Below are 16,981 nucleotides of genomic sequence, written 5' to 3' on the forward strand. Positions count from 1 at the left end.
CACCCCACCCCCATCCCCCGCCAAGGTATCTGGCTCAGAAGTACATCCACAGAACCAATCCCTCCTCCCCTTCCCGAATTACAGATGAGTAAACTGCGAGTCTCCCAGCACTTAACCCTACAAAAGCCAGAATGAAAACCTAGCTCTCCAGACATTCATCCAGTACCCTCTCCACTCTTCCTCTCTAGAAATGTTTCCCACGCAGCAGGAAAGGGGCCTTGGTGGTGGAAATGCACTTGAAACCCACCTGGGTTCCTGCCAGCCTGACCCTCACTAGCTGTGTGAATGCAGAAAGTCACTTTGCTTCTGTGTCCTCATCTGTAAAATGGGTACAGTAACGCCAACTTCACAGGGCTACTGAGAGCATCAATGAATAATACAGATGCATAAAGCATCTGTAATATAGAAGGTGCTGAGCCAACTGTAAGCCCAGCTCTGTTGTCCTCAAAGAGAGTTTTCGTGGGGAAAGAGCACAGCTCCCTTCTACCTCAACCCCCGCCAGCCAAAAGCAGAATGAAAGAATTAGAAAACAGATACAGGTAAATGCTGCTATAAAATTGGGGGAGGGGAAAGTTTCTTCTCTTGTCGGTTGTTTGATAACCCAGACTGGACAAAGGGAAAGCAATGTGGAGACAGAATGGGAGGATTGCTGATTTGGGGTATCACTCATTATTTTCCCAGTGACCTCGAATTTGACCTTCCCCAAACACAGAGCACTTTGGCCAAGAGCATCTTTAAAAGACCCTGGTTTGGAGACCTCCCAGAAAGGACAAAGTAGGGCGGGGCTAGGGAAAGGCAAGATCCTCGCTCCAGCCGCATCCGCCCGCGGCGGCTCGGACTACAGCTCCCAGCATGCCCGGCGCTCGGTACCTGCCCACCTCCAGCCTCCTTGCCCGGAGGATGCAGACGCTGGGAAGAGCGATGAGGATGGAGGCCGGTGAGGCAGCGCCGCCGGCGGGGGCGGGCGGCTGGGGCAAGTGGGTGCGGCTCAACGTGGGGGGCACGGTGTTCCTGACCACCAGGCAGACACTGTGCCGCGAGCAGAAGTCCTTCCTCAGCCGCCTATGCCAGGGGGAAGAGCTGCAGTCCGACCGGGTGAGGCCCACGGGGTGGGCGGCCGCTGGGGATCCCTCGCTCTCTGGAAATCCCTCGCTCTCTGGAATCTGGCTATTCAGCCAGGCCTGCTCGCGGGGTTGCTCCGAAGAGCTGGAGGCAAGAAGAACTGGTCGGAGGAGGGGAGAAGGAAGTGGATCAGAGAGTGAGCGATGTGCCCATTGCCTTGGCAACGGCACAACGCCAGGCTGGGGCTATTTGGAGCTTTTGAGCTCTACCCTGGGCTCCCCACCCAGGAGACTATTGGATAAGGTCTCTCCCATTTCTTTGGCTCTGTGGGGAGGACAGACACGAAGGGCCTTCTCTCCTCCCCAAACTGGACTCCTGCATCACAGGAGTTAGAGTCTGCTTCTCCCTCCCCTTTGGGGTGTGGGTGGCCTAGGGGTACAGGGAGCTGGGTGAAGAAATCCCAAGTTCCTTCTGAGCTGGGCTTCATGGGGAGGAACGCTGGCCTGGGGCACCATTTCTGGGTTCCCATCTCGGTTCTGCTGCAAACTGCCTGCATGACCTTGGGTCAGATCCTTCCCTGCTCCAGCTCAGCCTCCTGTCTGTAGCCCCAGGGGTCCAGCCTGGTGATGACCTCTAAGGCCCCTTCTCTCCCATTTCCTGACCTTCTGATGCTGTGACCTTGGGTGAGTCTCTTTACCTGCTGATGTCTCTGTCTTCTCTCTGTAGAGTTTCACTGAAACTCTCTCAAGGGGGAGGGTATCCAATGAGGTAGCAGCTCCTTTGGAAACTTGTAAACATCCCCAGAATAACTGGGGTCTGGTGGAGACCGTGTAGGGCTGGCTTCAGGCAACAACCTCTAAGAGGGACAATCCCTGAGCCCTACACTGGATTGGGTGCCACTGAAACTTCACTGGCTGCTCACAATTCTCCCCGGTTGTGGGGGAGAGGAGCAAGGCTCAGAGAGGTCAAGTCACTGACCCGAGGTCACAGAGTCAGGAAAAGGCAGAGGCAGGATCTGAACCTAGCTGTATCTGACCCCAAGGCACTTTTACTCCATCATACCACTCCGTTTTGGAGCAAACACTGTGCCCCCGCCCACCCTCCCTCTATCCTTTACTGGGACTGAAGGGTGGGGGTATGTGCAGGGTCAGCGGGAAAGGGGGGCTCACTCTTTTCTCACTGCCTGTGCCCCTTGCCTTCGTAGGATGAGACGGGGGCCTACCTCATCGACCGTGACCCCACCTACTTTGGGCCCATCCTCAACTTCCTCCGGCATGGCAAGCTGGTGCTAGACAAGGACATGGCCGAGGAGGGTAAGTTGGTCCAGGGGGCTGGCCAGGGCCTGCATCCTAAGCCTGTCTTCTCTAGCCTGCCAGGGCCTTCCATGGTGGTCGAAAGGCATTTCTCCTATCCAGAGGAGACCTCTGTTTTCTTCCATGTTTCCTGCTGCTTCTCATCTCAGACAGGACTGGATGCCAAAGCCTCTGCCCAGGCTGAGCCTAGGGCCAAGGTGACTGGCCCATGCTTCCACTGGGTGCTTCCACCGGGTGGTGCTCTGGGGAAGTGGCAGAAACACAGGCAGAAGAGAGAGGAAGCCCTGAGGCCGGCAGCCTCTGCCGGGGGCGGGGATGTCCTTTCCCCTGGCTTCCTGGGAAGCCAGTGGTAAGCCGGGTGTGGGTAGAAATGGCCATGGGAAGAGGTATGCCTCTTTCTTTGAGTGATCGGGTATCTCAGATGCCTGGTGAGGGCTCACAGTCAGCAGGGAGGTGGAACGGGTGACTCTTCCCGAGATCTGACAGCCTCTGCTGCACAGTGCGGGTTGTGGGTGGAGGAAGGGGAGCGGGGAGGCTGCTCCCCAGCGGGCGTTTTGGTCCCTCCCAGGCCGGATAGCTGAGGCCCTGTAGATGTCCACTTCCTGGCCCAGCAGATGGCAGGGAAGCCGTGCCTGGGAGAATGGCTTCTTGGCAGAACCACAGCCTGAAGCAGGGACTATAGGTGGGTGCCAAGCCCACTTTTCCTTAGAGCACATGGTGTGGCTTTGGGTCAGCTGACCCAGCCAGGCCAGCTTGGACTTGTCACTTTTCCTTTCTGAGTCTCCACTGTGTGTATGAAGTGGGGCGGTGATCTCCATTAGGGATGTGTTCTGAGAAAACAGGCATCGCAAGTCCCGGGGCTTGTACCCTGAAGGGGTCTAACACAGCCCCTCCCTCCTCACTCGGGCCACAGTCTTCCCTCCTGACCCCTGTGGGACACAGTGGTCTAGAGGCCAGGTGACTCTCCAGAGGACCAGGGCTTCAGAATCAGAGCCCACTCTAGGCATCAGCTCTGGGAGCCCCACAGCTTTCCTGATGGCCCCTGGGGGAGCAGACACCATGGGCGTGGCCTGGGCCCAAAAGCTGCTCCCACGGGGAAGGGAGCTAAACACTCCAGCGTCACAGCTAACACCTGTTTACAGGTTCTGGGTTTGTCAAAGCCCTGGCATTCCCAGCACCTTCAGACAGGACTAGGGCCCTGCTCCAAGGGGCCAGGGGCTTTGGCAGGAAACCGACTAGTGTGTGAACCGTAGAAAGTCACTTATCCCCTTGTGCCTCCAAGCCTGCATCTGTGGAATGGGGTAACAATAGCACCCACCTTGCTGAGCTGCTGTGAAGATAAAAGGAGCAGATACAAGTGTGTCACTTAGTGCCATGCCTGGCACCAAGGACCCGTGATACAGAGTTTGTTGTCTGTCATCTGTAGGGCTCCACGGTGGGCATTCCTGGCAGTAGCACTCACTGACCGCCTCCTCTGTGTTAGGTGGATGTGAGCACTGGGGACAGCCAGGGACATCAGATGTGGGTCCTGTCCCCCAGGAGCCCAGAGGCCAATTGTGCAAAGGACCAGAAGTGTCCCTGCCCTGAGGAGCTGAGGGGAATCCAAAGGCTGAGGGCTGTCCCCTTCACTTGAGAGGGACTCACTCAGTCTCTAAGATGGTTCTCTTAACTGCGTGGGGACAAGAACACCCTGGGGCTTGTGATGAGCACAGGACAGGCTCTGCAGACTGTGAAGTGTTGTTGGTCAGGGAGATGCATGTGCACAAAGATTGTGCACTTAGTGGGATTGGAGGGCAGAGGAACTTGAGTGTGAACCCCAGCCCTGCCCCGTGCCGGGTGTGAGGTGTTGCATAGCTACTGCCTTGCCTGGCCCTTGGTTTCCCTGTTTGCTCGGTGGGGGTGATAAAAGTACCTACTTCTCGTGCTGAGAACGAACTACAGTAAAGAGTGCAACGTGCCTGGCATGGTGCTGCCTGCCGCTTAGCATGTGCTTCATCAGTGGGAGCATGTAATCGGGGTCAGCCAAGGCCCCTCTCACTGTGGCCTTCTAGGGTCCAGTCCCACAGGCCTGCTGCCTCTGGTTAGCCCCAGACTGGGGGACTGGCAGGTGTCCCGGGTCGCTGTGCTCAGCACAGCAGGGAGATGGTGAGGTTGAACGGCAGCCTCTTAGCCCTGCTATAGAGAGTGTGGGTCCCCAAGAAGGAAGTGTTTCCTCTTGCCTGAGCCCTGAACTCAGAGAGGCTCATCACCCTAGTGTGACTGGAGCAGGGGGTGGGGATGGAGGGGACAAGGCGAGAATGGGGCATGGGGGCAGTGGGAGTGATGGGGGTGCCGCTCTGTGTCAGGGGTCCTGGAGGAAGCGGAATTCTACAACATTGGCCCGCTGATCCGCATCATCAAAGACCGGATGGAGGAAAAGGATTACACCGTCACACAGGTCAGGGGGCAGCGGGGCAGCATCCGTGGCCAGAGCAGGGGGTGGTGGGGAGTGGGGACAGAAGGGAGGTCAGGAGAGGCAGAACTAGCTTTTCTTGGGAAGGCCGAGCTGCCCTGTAAGGGGTTGTCCAGCTCCCAGATCGCCCCGCAAAGCTCCAGACTGGGAGACATATACCAGGTTCTGTCCTTGCCTTGGCTCTGTTTGCTGTGTGATCTTGGGCCAGTCACGCCACTCTCTGGACCCTCATTTCCTTTTGTGGCATATAGAGGTGCTGAGAACTACCCACCCTTCCCTTCCTTACAGGCAATATGGAGTCAGTGTGAGGGTACAGGGGGCCCTGTAGGGGCAATGGGGATTAGTAACACCATACATTTCATGGGCTCAGGTGGCCCCCTGGAGCTGGCATGTCTGAGCTTGGACCCTGGGTCTAAGTGGCCCGTCTGTAGGAGGAGCTGGTGGGATTCTCTGCCCACCCTGGGGGAGAGGTAGAAGATGAGAGATGGGTAGGGAGGCACTGTCTTCCACTGTCCTTCTCTCCCCAGGAGCTTGAAGAGGGAGTGCTCTGTCTCCTGGAGGACCTGCCTCAGTTAGTGACCCAGGATGCCTCCTAAGCCCTTTTTCCTTACCCCTTGTATCACCTGTGTCCCAATTCTGGTTCTGCAACTCTTTAGCTGGGTGACCTGGGCCAGTAACCAACCCTCTCAGAGCTTCCATGAACCTTCCTAGGGTTTTGGGAGGGACTAAGTGAAATTATGCATGTTGAGTGCCTGGCACATCACAGTTACTCAGAACGTGACTTCTGGCTTACCACCCCAACCCCATCCCCTCCTTCTGTCCTTCTTAGGGGTAGAGGGTAGGTGAAGAGCAGGTGCTCTCCTATCCCGGGATGCTGGGCACTCCCACAAAGTGCCCTCCACGTAGCCCTCTGCCCGCAGGTCCCACCCAAGCACGTATACCGCGTGCTGCAATGTCAGGAGGAGGAGCTGACGCAGATGGTCTCCACCATGTCTGATGGCTGGCGCTTTGAGCAGGTGGGTGGAGTGCACAGGAGCCACACCTCCAGGCAAAGCAAGCTCCTCTCTTCCCAAAGCCCCAGCCTTGGGGTTCCCCACTGCAGCCCCTACCCAGGAGTCTTCTTAAGGCAAACAAACAAGATTAAGAAAGGCCACACTTGGTAGCAGATTGATTGGGAAGGAGAGACAAAGGAAGCCCCACAGGCCTCAAGGCGGCTCTGGCAAAGCCTCCCAGGAGCTGGGTAGCGTTTACACCGAAGTGTGTGAGTCTCTGCCCCTCAAGCGACGGTTCTGATGAGAGGAGACAAGATCCGTAGAGGAGAGCGGAGGTCCCCTGGGGGCCACACCTCTTGTAGCAATTCCACAGGCATAGATTCCAGGTTCCCACAAGGGACATGCCCAGTTCCAAGCATGGCCACCTTCAGAAGCACAGAGCAGCAGCCTCCCCTGAGGTATTCACGATGACCTGCATTTCCTCCCAGTCCTGATGCAATTTACCAGCCAGGAGAGATTTTTATCATAAACAGGTTGCCCTAATAATCCAGTTGACGTCACACCTTTCTCAGGTTTCCAGAGGATCAGAGCCAGCAGCCAACCCAAGGTCAGATTGGCCCTTAGAGAGGAGAAGGGTTGGGCTGCCTTTTATCCATACAAGCTCCCTCACACCTGGAGGTTGAAGAACGGAGAGGAAGGCCAGGCTCCCCAGCTTGGCCAGGCCTGGGGGGAGGAACAAGCTCAGTCCAGGAACTGGAAGCCTGGATTCACATCTAGGCTTCACCACTGACGTGCTCTGCGACCTTGAGCAGGTCATCTTTCTCTTGGCCTCAGTTTCCCAATCTGTGACATGGGTCAGTAGTGCTTCTTTTGCCAGAACATTGTGTAGATTAGAAAGACCATGGATCAAGTCTCTAGCCCAGGGTAGGCCTCGAAACATTGAAGCTAGCTAGCATCCTATGAATTATTAGAAGCATTTGACTCTGTAGGATTCCAGAGAGGACTCAGGGTCCTGGATTCAAATCCTGTTCCACTCATTCTGGCCGTGGGAAGTGACCACCCCTCAAGACCTCATCTGCCAAAGGGGCTGGTCTTCCCTCTGTCTGCAGGATGAGGGTCCCTGGGGGCTGAATGAGACCCACCATGTGCAGAGCTTTTATCAGCCAGGAGGGGCCTGCAGATGTAGTTATTTTAGGGATCCCAGATCAAAAGTGGGGCTGCTTTCCTCTTCTCTCTAGGTGAGAGTCTTTGGCAATTGCATGGGCTCCCAGAAGCCAAGCAAACATGCCAGGCACCACTGGCCTAAGGAACGGGTGATCTAGTCTACCTCTGCTTCTGAGAGCCTAGAATATTCTATGGTGCTCCACCAGGTCATGTGGACCCCATCCTGTGACTTGGTTCTGGGGCTGCTTCAGCCACACCCGGGACACAGGAGCACAGTCTGCCTGTTAAAGATCTCTGCCTGCTTCTGGAAGTAGCCTGCTAGATCTGGGACTAGGCTGAGTGGGGGAGAAACAGCAATGATAACTGCCTTCCTCTAAGGATCAGGCCCGGCCAAGCCATGTGGGGAGGCTGGCCCTGGAAATTGACCAGAGGCATAGGTTGGGGAGGTGGAGAGGACTCTGACTTTGGGCCAGAGGTGTCTTCTGGAAAGCCAGGGGGATGGGCCTGAATGGAGCAGCAAGATCAGGGCACAGTCAGTATCTTGACAGTGCCAATGTTTGCCCACCCCTGCCCCCCACCCCACCTGACCAATCATTTTCTCCCCACGCCCCATCCCTCCAGCTGGTGAACATCGGCTCCTCCTACAACTATGGCAGTGAGGACCAGGCAGAGTTCCTGTGTGTGGTGTCCAAGGAGCTCTACAGCTCCCCACATGGGCTGAGCTCCGAGTCCAGCCGCAAAACCAAGGTGAGCCCTCAGCCCAACCTCAGCCTCCCTGCCGTCCCTCCCTCCCCTTGCTGCCCTCCGCCTGGCCATCTGTGCTTCTTCTTTCTCCCTCCTGCTGCACACGCCTGACGCCCTGATCACAGCTGATGCCATCCATCCCATGCCACCCATGGTCCTGTCTGCCCACGCCAGTTACCCAGGCCCAGGCTCCAGGGACAGTGAGAGGAGATTAGCCCCAGGGTGTGACCAGAGTGGACTTAGATATTACTTGGATGGTGGTCACATGGCGGCCATGGGGCAGCATGGCACCGGGGGAATGCACTGGACTAGGGGTCTGGGCATGGTGTGAGTGCTCTGTGTGACTTTGGACAGGTCGCATCCTCTCTGTGCACCTTGGTTGTATTCTCAGAGAAGTGAGGGGGTGGACCACCAGCTTGGAACTTCTGGGATCCAAGGGGCCAGTTTAGTTCCTGGGGACCAGGGCTGGGGCAGGGAAGCCGAATCTGTTCATTCTGCCCATCCTGCAGGCTCCCCACATAGGACTCAGCAGCAGAGGGGTCTGGAGCCCTCAGGGTCCAACCCTGTGTTTCCATCCTGGCCTGTGAGGCAGCCTCAGCTGGCTGCAGGGAGGGGGTTGATCAATGGTCCTATCACCCTGGACCCTGCGTTGGTCAGAAGCCTCAGGAGCCTGGGGTGCAACCGGCGGGGCAGGCAGCAGCCAGGCTGGGAAGAAAGGAGAGCATTCCTTCTAGAAGCCTGTCCCTGTGTGGTGAAGACTTAGGAACTCTGCTTCCCGTCTGTTTGTCTGCCTTCCTGTGCTGTGACTTCCCGTACCCACCCCACCACCAGCGGGGCCAGTGGCTGACGTGGCCTTGCAGGGGTGCAGGGTGAGCCGGCTGCTCCTGCCTCTCTAGGAGAGACCTCAGGATCTGGGATGTCAGAGCTGGTGCTGGCATCTCAGATCTGGCTGGTGTCTGCCCTGGGCCTTCCCTGGCCTCATATGTACTCTGGGTTGGTCCTTCTAAAATGAGGCCTTCCCGGGCGCCCCTCAAGGATACCCCAGCCACACACCCACCCTCTTCGTCTTCCACCGCTGTCACAGCGGCTGGGCCCAGCCGCCAGCATCCTCAGCAGGTCCCCACCCTCCCGCTGGTTCCCCCAGGCCCCTCCCCAGGCTTCCCGGGACCGGACACGATGCACCGGCTTCTGTGGCTGTAGCGCTCCCCTCCCCAAAGGTCCTCCTTCTCTTGCCCCTCCCCTTTACCCTGAGACGGGGGCCCTCGGGGCCAGCCGCCAGCAGGCCCCGGTCCCCCGGTCAGTTCTGCGCTCTTTCTTCCCTGGGTCCGCCGGCTGGTTCACAGAGCGCGGAGGAGCAGCTGGAGCAGCAGCAGGAGCAGGAGGTGCAGGTGGAGGCAGATACGCAGGAGAAAGGTGCAGCCAACCCCCGAGGAAAATGATTGCTAGTAGAAGCCGGCGCCTCCCGCCCGCTCCCTGCTGGAGCCAGCTGCAGAACCTGGGGTCCTGGGGGCGGCCGGGGGTCGGGCGGGCCCACCAGGGTTAGCTCAGCTGCATGCCTGGCGCCTCACCTGCATAACCATCCCTTCTCTCACTTTCTCTTTGCAGCCCAGTCATCTCAGGATCCCGCTAACCTTTTCTCCCTCCCACCACCGCCTCCTCCTCCTCCGCTCCTCGCCGGAGGTCCTGCCTCATCTTCATCCACCTCTTCTTCCTCCTGGATCTCACCTACACCCTGCCTCTTCCCTCTCTGCCCCTGTCCGGGTTTTCTCTCTGCCTGCTCACACCTCCATCCCGGGGCTGCCCTGGTCCCAGTCTCCTGCGCCCTGCACCCAGGCGCCCCGGCCCCGCATCCCAGAGCACCCTGCCTGCCGCCTCCTGCACCCCTTCTGGCACCTCCTGCCTCCCGGGCCGGGGGGGAGGGGAGCAGCTGCACCTCCTCAGCGCCCCCTGCCGGCCACGTCTGAGGCACTGCTCCAGCGCTTCACCTCCTCACTTTTCCTCCTTGCAGGTTTCTGGCTGCACCCCCTCAGACCTGAGGTGGTGCTTGCAGGGAGGGCCTCTCCTGGGCCCCTCGCCTGCCCCCAGAGCTGCCATGCCTGGTTCATAGCCTGGCGGAGCTGGAGGGAGGGGCAGAAGCCAGAAGGGTGCTCATCTCTTATTTCTTGAACTTGGGCCGAACTTCCGGCTGATTTTCTCCCCTCACCCAAGTTTCTCAGCCTATCTTGGCCTTGGTTATGAGGCTCTGAGAGCAGACAAGAGGGGGAGGAAATTCTCTCCCACCTGCCCATCAGCACCAGAGCCACACTGGGAAGGAGGGAAGGGAGACGGAAGCCAGGTGCCCAGACCTCATCCCTGACGCCCAGGACTCCTAATCACAGCCTCGGGGTACTGGGTCCCCAGTTTCTGCGGGGCTGGGAAGGACAGGCCACACTTGGATGCCCGTGGCCTAGGAGCAGTCAGCAGGAGCTGGCTAAGGATTGGGCTGTGGCAGAAGAAGCCCTGGCCAGGAGCCCACAAGCCCCCACTCCATCTTATCTACCTGCTGTGACCTTGGGCAAGTCACTGTCCCTCTCTGGGCCGCAGTTGCCTCTAAAATGGGGACAGACAGCTGTTCTCCGTGACCTTTTGTCTGAGACACTGGTGACTAGCCTCTCTTGGCCTTCACTCCCCCGGCCAGAGTCTTGGCAGAATATGGACTCCTAAGAGGCCACCACCCAGCCCAAGATGGGGTGTGGGGTTCCCAGCAGACCGGCAAGCCAGGTCCCCTTCCTGTATCGCCTCCTTCTCAGCTCTGAATCCACTTTTTCTGGGCCTCAGCCCTCCTTCTTCCTCGCAGAAAGGACCTCGTGACTCACCTAACTCTCTCTCTCTCCCTGTCTCCCCCACCCAACCCCCCCCCCTCCATTTCGATCTCCCCTCTGCCCTTCTCCTGGCCCTGCACTCCCCTCTCCTCACTGGCCCCACCCCCTCCTCCCCCTCCCGGTGTTCTGACCACCCCCACCCCATCCCCCTGCCCCTCTTATTTTCTAGCTGTTACAAGCCAGAGGCACCCGGATGTAAGGCCCCAGATCGCCTCCAGGGACTTGGGGTTCCGTTCTGAAATGCTTTATTTTTGTACCACGGGGTGGGCCCCCGGCCCGAGGCAGAGGAAGAGCTCTCCCCGCTGTCACCTCTGTCTACACCCCAGGGGATGTCATTCACCCCTGCCTCCGGGGTCCGGGAGGGGGCCCGCGGGGACCTCTCAAGTCCTGAGGTGGGCCCTGGGACCCCTGGGCAGAGCTGTCTGCCTGTGGTCGAAGTGTGGTGTTGTCCAGCTGTGTCTCCCAGGCACCCACGTTCCCGCCCCCAGGGCCCCCAGCTGCATGGCAAATACTACGCTCCCCCGCAGCCCAGTCACGTCACCTCCTTGAGCCTGAGTCTCTCTGTGTGTCACCCGGGTCACGTCCTGCCCTACCTACCTCACAAGGTGTTGTGAGGTTACCGAGACGGGCAAGGGCCCTGAAGGCCCTCAGGGAGGGTGTAAAACGCAGGCTGGCCCAGCACAGAGATGCAGGGATTGGTGGGGGCGAAAGGTCTGGGGGTTGGCCATATTTGAAGGAGGGGGTGGGTGACTTGGCCTTCAGCTTGGCTGCTCCCCACGCCCACCCCATCCCCTTCATCTGTACTGCTGGGCGCAGAGTGGCCTGGCCAGGAGGGAGGCAGACACTGATTCAGCAGGGGCAGCGGGGCCCCTCAGGAACTGATGACAAGGGAAAGGGACCGTCCTCCCTCCACCCAGGGGAGAGTCTAGGGCTGGCAGGGGCTGAGTGAGGGGCCTCTCGCGTTTATGGGCTCCTGGGCCAGGTTCTTGCTTCTCAGCTGTGTCCAACCCCATCGTAATAAAACCTGAAGAAACAGCCGGCCTGGCTGCCTCCCTTTCTCTGGGCCACATTTGGGGACAGTGCTCTGTGCATTTAGTTGTGTCCGATTCTTGTGACCCTGTGGATGAGTCCACCAGGCGCCTCTGTCCATGGGACTTTCCAGGTAAGAATACTGGAGTGGGTTGCCCTTTCTTCCTCCAGGGGATCTTCCTGACCCAGGGATTGAACCCAAGTCTCCTGCATTGCAGGTGGATTCTTTACCTGCTGAGTCATCAGGGAAGTCCCTTGGATCAGGGGCTAAACTTAAGGTGGGATAGACAGCCCAAAGGTAATGGGGCTTTTCCCTAAAGTCCTGGGGTCTGCCTGTTGTCACTCTCCCGTGTGTGTTAAGGGGAAGTATCATGGCTGGATCCTCTGTCCCGTGGGTGGGCGTCCAGGGGACCAACGCTGCCTTGCTGGGTGAACTTTGGAAAGTATCTGCCCCTCTCTGGGTCTGTTTCTTCATGGGTAAAGCAAGGGGTTGGACGAGATGACTTCTAAGGCCCTGCCCCCGGGATTACTCAGTCTCTCACGGCCTTGAGGCAGAAGTGGATTAGCTGGGATGCTGAGGGATGGGGAGCTAGGTTTCTGGGCATCTGGAGTTTCCCTTCCTCACCTCCCCATTCAGCTGGCCCTCTGCTCCCCAGCTTTGCCCTGCCACCTCCGCTCCATCCTAACTTCCCAGGACGTCCCCTCTGCTTCCTGCTGTGATACCTTCTGGCCACCTCCACCCTCTGCCCCAAGTCCTAAGAAATACAACCCGCAGGCTCCCCTCCATCTTCTCAGAGTCCAACAAAGCCCTGCCCACCCCCACCCCACCTGGCCAATTCCTTAACCATGTGCTGGTCCTACTGAGTGTCTACCTTACCTCCCTCCTCCCCTCCCCCCAGCAGTTTATCTTGCAGATTTGGGGGGGGACATCTCTGCAAAGCCATGATCCCCTAAGCAGAGGCCCTCCCAAGCCCACTCGATGCCCTGGGGGTCCTCACTTCTTCCCTTGAGTCCACCTGGCTCTCTGGGTTGACTTCACTTTCTGTATCGCAAAAGGGTCACCAGGGGGCTTGTTAAAAGAACAGATTGCACCCCCCCACACAATTTCCACTAAGACTAGGATAGGCCAGGAATTTGCATTTTAGCAGAGTACCCTCTGGCAGTCTTCTGCTCCCCCTCTGAGAGGCCCCCCGGGGTAGTCCTGTCCCCTCCCCAAAGGTGACCCCCCATAGCAGCTGCTCCATCTGCTCCGTCTCCACAGTGGGGACCCAGCAGGTGAAAGGCTTCCCCACATGTGGTTCTGGTGGCCACTCCTTGTCTCCCTTTGAAAACCCTCTGGAGACTAGGTCCCTGCTGAGGCTCCCCGCTTCTTCTTCCTCCCACTCTGTGCTTGACACCCCCCTTCCTCACCTCCACGAGGGCCCACCCCACGGCCCTCCCTGATCACTCCCAATCAGGCCATAGCCTTGGCTGTTAAGACTCCACCCCCTCAGCTCCCCTCCAGCCACTGGACACACCCCTCAGCCTCCTACTCTGGGCCCCCACTTCTGCAGTGCTTGTGTCTCCCCTACGTTTTTGGTCTTCCCTGGACCACCTTCCATGCAGGGTGGTTGGAAAACCCCCCCTCCAAACCTTTCTCAAGCTCTGCCTATCTCCTGGACATCTCCTTCCTAGGGGTACCTAAGTTCATGATACCTTCCCAGAGCCTTTCCTTCCCCAGGTGCCCAGGTCAGGCAATGGGTCCTCCACCAGGCCAGCCGGAAGAGGTCCTCAGATTACCCCCACCACCAACGCACCTGGAGGATAATGAAGGCCCTTTAATGCTGTGTCCATCCCTACTGCCCTGCTCGGTCCAGGCCTCCTCCTTCTTGAGTTCTACAGCAGCCTCCTCACCAGCTTCCCTGCCTCCCATTTTCTCCACGCTGATGTCAGTGTTGCTTCTAAATATGAAGCCACTTGTGTGTCACCTTCCTGCTCTAGAACCTTTCGTGGCTCCCCAGAGTGCCCAGCATCAGATCTTTAGCTCCACTCCAAGTTCTTTGCCATCTCATCTCAGTTTGCCCCTCCCCAAAGGAATTCTGCAAAGAATTCCTTTGCTTTGCCCCTAACCCCAACCTCTGTCCAAACTAAAAACAACTGACTTTCCCTAAGAGCCCACTGACTTTGAGGACTTTGTGCCTTTGCACATCCTCTTCCCCTGCCTGGAATGCTCTTCCCTACCTTGGCTGCCTTTGAATCCCAACTCAAGTTTCCTCCAGGCAGCTCTCCCTGACTTTCTGAGTTACTGGCTGCCTCCCCCAGAACCCTTCACACTCGGTCACCATCCCACCCCTCCCGAGATAAGGAGCCGAGTTCTGTGAGCTCCATGACCCCACTACAGCACTTGGCACATGGTCAGAGCCTGTGAGGTGCTGAATAAGGGACGCAGAATGCAGAGGCAGTGCTGAGACAGAGAAGTGGTCGCCTGGGAATCAGGAGACAGGACTTTTGCCCCAGGCTCCACTCCTGACCCCTCCCTGGTGTGATCAGGAGGCTCTCTGCCCCTCAGTTTCCTCCTAGGCTTCCAGAGGAAGCCCAGCACTTGTCCCAGCCCTGACTCTGACCTGTGTGTGTCTGACTCTTTGTGGCCCAGAGGACTGTAGCCCGCCATGTTCCTCTGTCCAAGGGAATTTCCAGGCAAGAATACTGAAGTGGGTGCCATTTCCTACTCCAGGGGATCTTCCCAATCCAGAGGTTGAACCTGTGTCTCTTGCATCTCCTGCTTGGCAGGTGGATTCTTTACCACTAGCACCACCAACTCTGACCTGAGGGCACCCAACCACTGCCTTCTCAGAGTGGCTCCTGGGATTTAGGCAGCTGCCCTGGAGGCCAGCCCTGCCCCCACTGACCCTGCCGTGGCCTTCTGGACACTTAGCCAACAGGCTGAGCAGATAGCAAGGGTCTCTTCAGTCAAGGGCATGAGATTGGTGCTGGGGCCCCATTCAACCCCCAGAGCAGGACCTTGGGTCAGACGGCTTTATTCCACAGGGCAGCTGAGCTCACCTCTTGGTGAGAATGGGCAGTGAAGTCCCAAGGGGCAGGTGGGGTTGGGAGGACCCTGGACCCAGGGCTCCCCACCCTTTGGCTTGCAGTGGCGGCTGGTCCACTTGGCTGTCTCCAGGACTCTGAGGTCCCTTCCTGTGGGAGCACCTTCCTCCTCCACCACTCAAGTTAGGCCGAGGGCTTCAAAGGCTGGAATCTGCTGTCTGGAGAAGATGCCATCCCAACAGCCTTTGCACTGGGGCAGGGGTGGTGGTGGGAGGACCTGGCAGCCACAGGATCACTGCTCAACTCTTCCCCCCAAAGTCAGCAGTGGAGGAGCGGGGAGGAGAAGAGAGAATCAGGAGGCGACAGCCTGGATGAGAACCCCTCATCCAGGACTGGTGACCATCCCAGGCCCTCAGGGGTGGTCTGGACCACCAGCGGATGGCCCACCTCCCTCGTACCCTCACTGAGGCTGATATCAGGCATCAGGTTGGGGGACAGGAAATACCACCCCCTGTCCCCTCCAGGCCCTGCTGCCTGAAGAATACTTGCTCCCAACCCCCCGGTGGGTGCCCTGGGCTCTCTGAGTCCAAGAAGTAGGCCCCTGCTCTGCAGGGGGGCAGCTCCTCAAGTCAGCACCTGCTGGATCCAGCCTATCACACCAGTGATGCGGGTGTAGACGCCAAAATAGTTGGGCCGGCCGCAGCCCAGACCCCAGCTGACCAGCCCTGCCAGGAACCAACGGCCACTGGGCTCCTTGCACACCAGCGGGCCACCTGAGTCACCCTGTAAGGCAGGGAGAGACAGGACTACGTCAGGGTAAAGCAATCCACTTCCAGGTAAAGGGCTGGACTACTGGGGATAGTCTGAGAGTGACAGCAGGAAAATCACATCCCCTTTGGAAGCCTCCGATACATGGAGGGAGCCCGAACCAACCCAGCCTGGCCTCCAGCGGGGTCTGGCTGTCATGGAAGCTTGAATGTGCATCCCAGTGCCCTGCCCAGCTCTGCCTCCCTTCTGTGGGCTCCATCTAGTCCTCTCTGCTGGGTCACTTGGGCAAAGTGCCTCTCAGAGGATAAGAAGCAGAGCTGGGGCTGGGTCTCAGACCTGGCACCTGGGGTCTTTTCTGATCTGGGGTCTGCAACCTGGAGGCAGTCTCTCAACCTCCCAACCTTCAGTTTCCTCACCCACAAAGTGGGGACAGCCAAGCCCACCTTGCCGTGAGGCTGCTGCAGGCTGCTGTGAGCTGAGGGCCATGCCCTCTCCCCGCCCCCGGCACACTCCGTGGGAGTCACCTGGCAGGCATCCTTCTTGCCGTTGCGGTAGCCGGCGCACAGCATGCGGGGTGTCACCTGGTAGCGGTAGGCCTCGCTGCACAGGTCCTGCGGGATCAGCTGCACGTCCACCTTCTGCAGGCCGTTGCTGGTGGGGCCTGCCCGGCAGGATTGAGGGCAAAGGTAAGAGGGTCTGAGGTGCCCGGGGCTCCGTCTCTTCTCTTGGCTTTTCCTTTTGTATCTCAAGAGCTCCTTCCTCGTCCTGCTCTGCCCTCCCTCCCATCTCCGCCCTCCCCCTCACTGACGCTCTGTTCTGGCTCCTTCTCCAAGTGGCTCTTGGGGACAGAGCCCCCCACCCACCCACCAGGGCCAGTGTCCTCAGGTTCTCCTCCACCCCTGGTGGCCTGAGGCCTGAGGCCTCTTGGCCACCTCCCCTCTTCTCTGTGACAGCCCTGGGGAATTTTTCCAGAGCACACACCTCACGCCTTTGCTCCCACCTAAAACTCAGTCAGCCTCTGCTCACTGTCCAGCCAGTGCTTCTCCACGAGAATGCGTGTTTGGACCCCGCCACCCCACCATGGAATTTCACTATACACCCTGTGCCTAGCTCCACTGGAAGATCTGGTCTGTTCAGGTGGGGTGGGACCCAGACGCTGGTTTTCTTTTCTGAAGTCCTGAGACCTTCATTCAGGTCAGGAGTAGGAATTCTGGCTCAAGACCCTGACTGAGATCCCCTGCCTGTCCTTCCTGCCTGTCCTCACCCAGATCCACCAGCTCCCGGCTCCCCTCTGGTGCTGGGTGTTCTCAGGTGGGTTGCCACCTATGCTCTTACCAGAAACGCCTTTCTGCTTTGCTGGGACACTGCTGACCCACCCTGTAAGCCTCAGCTCAGCCCACCCCTCCTCTGGGCTGCCGTTGCCCCCACACCCCCATCCGTGTCAGCTCTTAGCACTGTCTCCCATTCATTTTTATACCGCTTTTTCCAACTCAATGCCCGCCATATAGTAGATGCTCACAAATGTGTCACTGAATGAATGAATGAGCAAGTGGACTGATCCTTGACCAT

The 16,981-nt window shown here is 58.5% G+C and overlaps 2 protein-coding genes across 6 annotated transcripts in view; one reads left to right on the top strand and one right to left on the bottom strand.

The window, feature by feature from the left end:
* The first annotated feature begins 842 nt into the window (after nucleotides 1-842).
* KCTD17 (potassium channel tetramerization domain containing 17) lies at nucleotides 843-11,623 on the top strand. Of its 4 annotated transcripts, none has more exons than XM_086404013.1 (7): nucleotides 843-937; nucleotides 2,267-2,375; nucleotides 4,721-4,812; nucleotides 5,748-5,843; nucleotides 7,605-7,730; nucleotides 9,071-9,140; nucleotides 10,758-11,623. In XM_086404013.1, the coding sequence occupies exons 2-7, from the start codon at nucleotides 2,363-2,365 to the stop codon at nucleotides 11,135-11,137; spliced, it is 777 nt and encodes a 258-aa protein (XP_086260139.1). In that variant the 5' UTR covers nucleotides 843-937; nucleotides 2,267-2,362; the 3' UTR covers nucleotides 11,138-11,623. The 4 variants fall into 4 exon arrangements, with proteins under 4 accessions (XP_086260139.1, XP_086260137.1, XP_086260138.1 ...); XM_086404011.1 differs by having other exon boundaries at nucleotides 856-1,095; XM_086404012.1 differs by having other exon boundaries at nucleotides 875-1,095; nucleotides 9,333-11,623.
* A 2,995-nt stretch (nucleotides 11,624-14,618) lies between these two features.
* The window catches only part of TMPRSS6 (transmembrane serine protease 6), a 39,541-nt gene continuing 37,178 nt past the window's right edge, over nucleotides 14,619-16,981 (bottom strand). For both annotated transcript variants that reach the window (XM_086404007.1, XM_086404009.1), the window contains exons 17-18: nucleotides 15,937-16,073; nucleotides 14,619-15,427 (exon numbers count right to left, since the gene is read on the bottom strand). In XM_086404007.1, the coding sequence (XP_086260133.1) occupies nucleotides 15,269-15,427; nucleotides 15,937-16,073 (296 nt within the window). In that variant the 3' untranslated portion in view covers nucleotides 14,619-15,268. The remainder of the gene's footprint in view (nucleotides 15,428-15,936; nucleotides 16,074-16,981) is intronic.

Source organism: Bos grunniens, chromosome 5 (assembly GCF_055505025.1).
Source record: "Bos grunniens cultivar Pamir isolate PY7600 chromosome 5, Bosgru_T2T1.0, whole genome shotgun sequence".
Taxonomy (NCBI): Eukaryota; Metazoa; Chordata; class Mammalia; order Artiodactyla; family Bovidae; genus Bos; species Bos grunniens.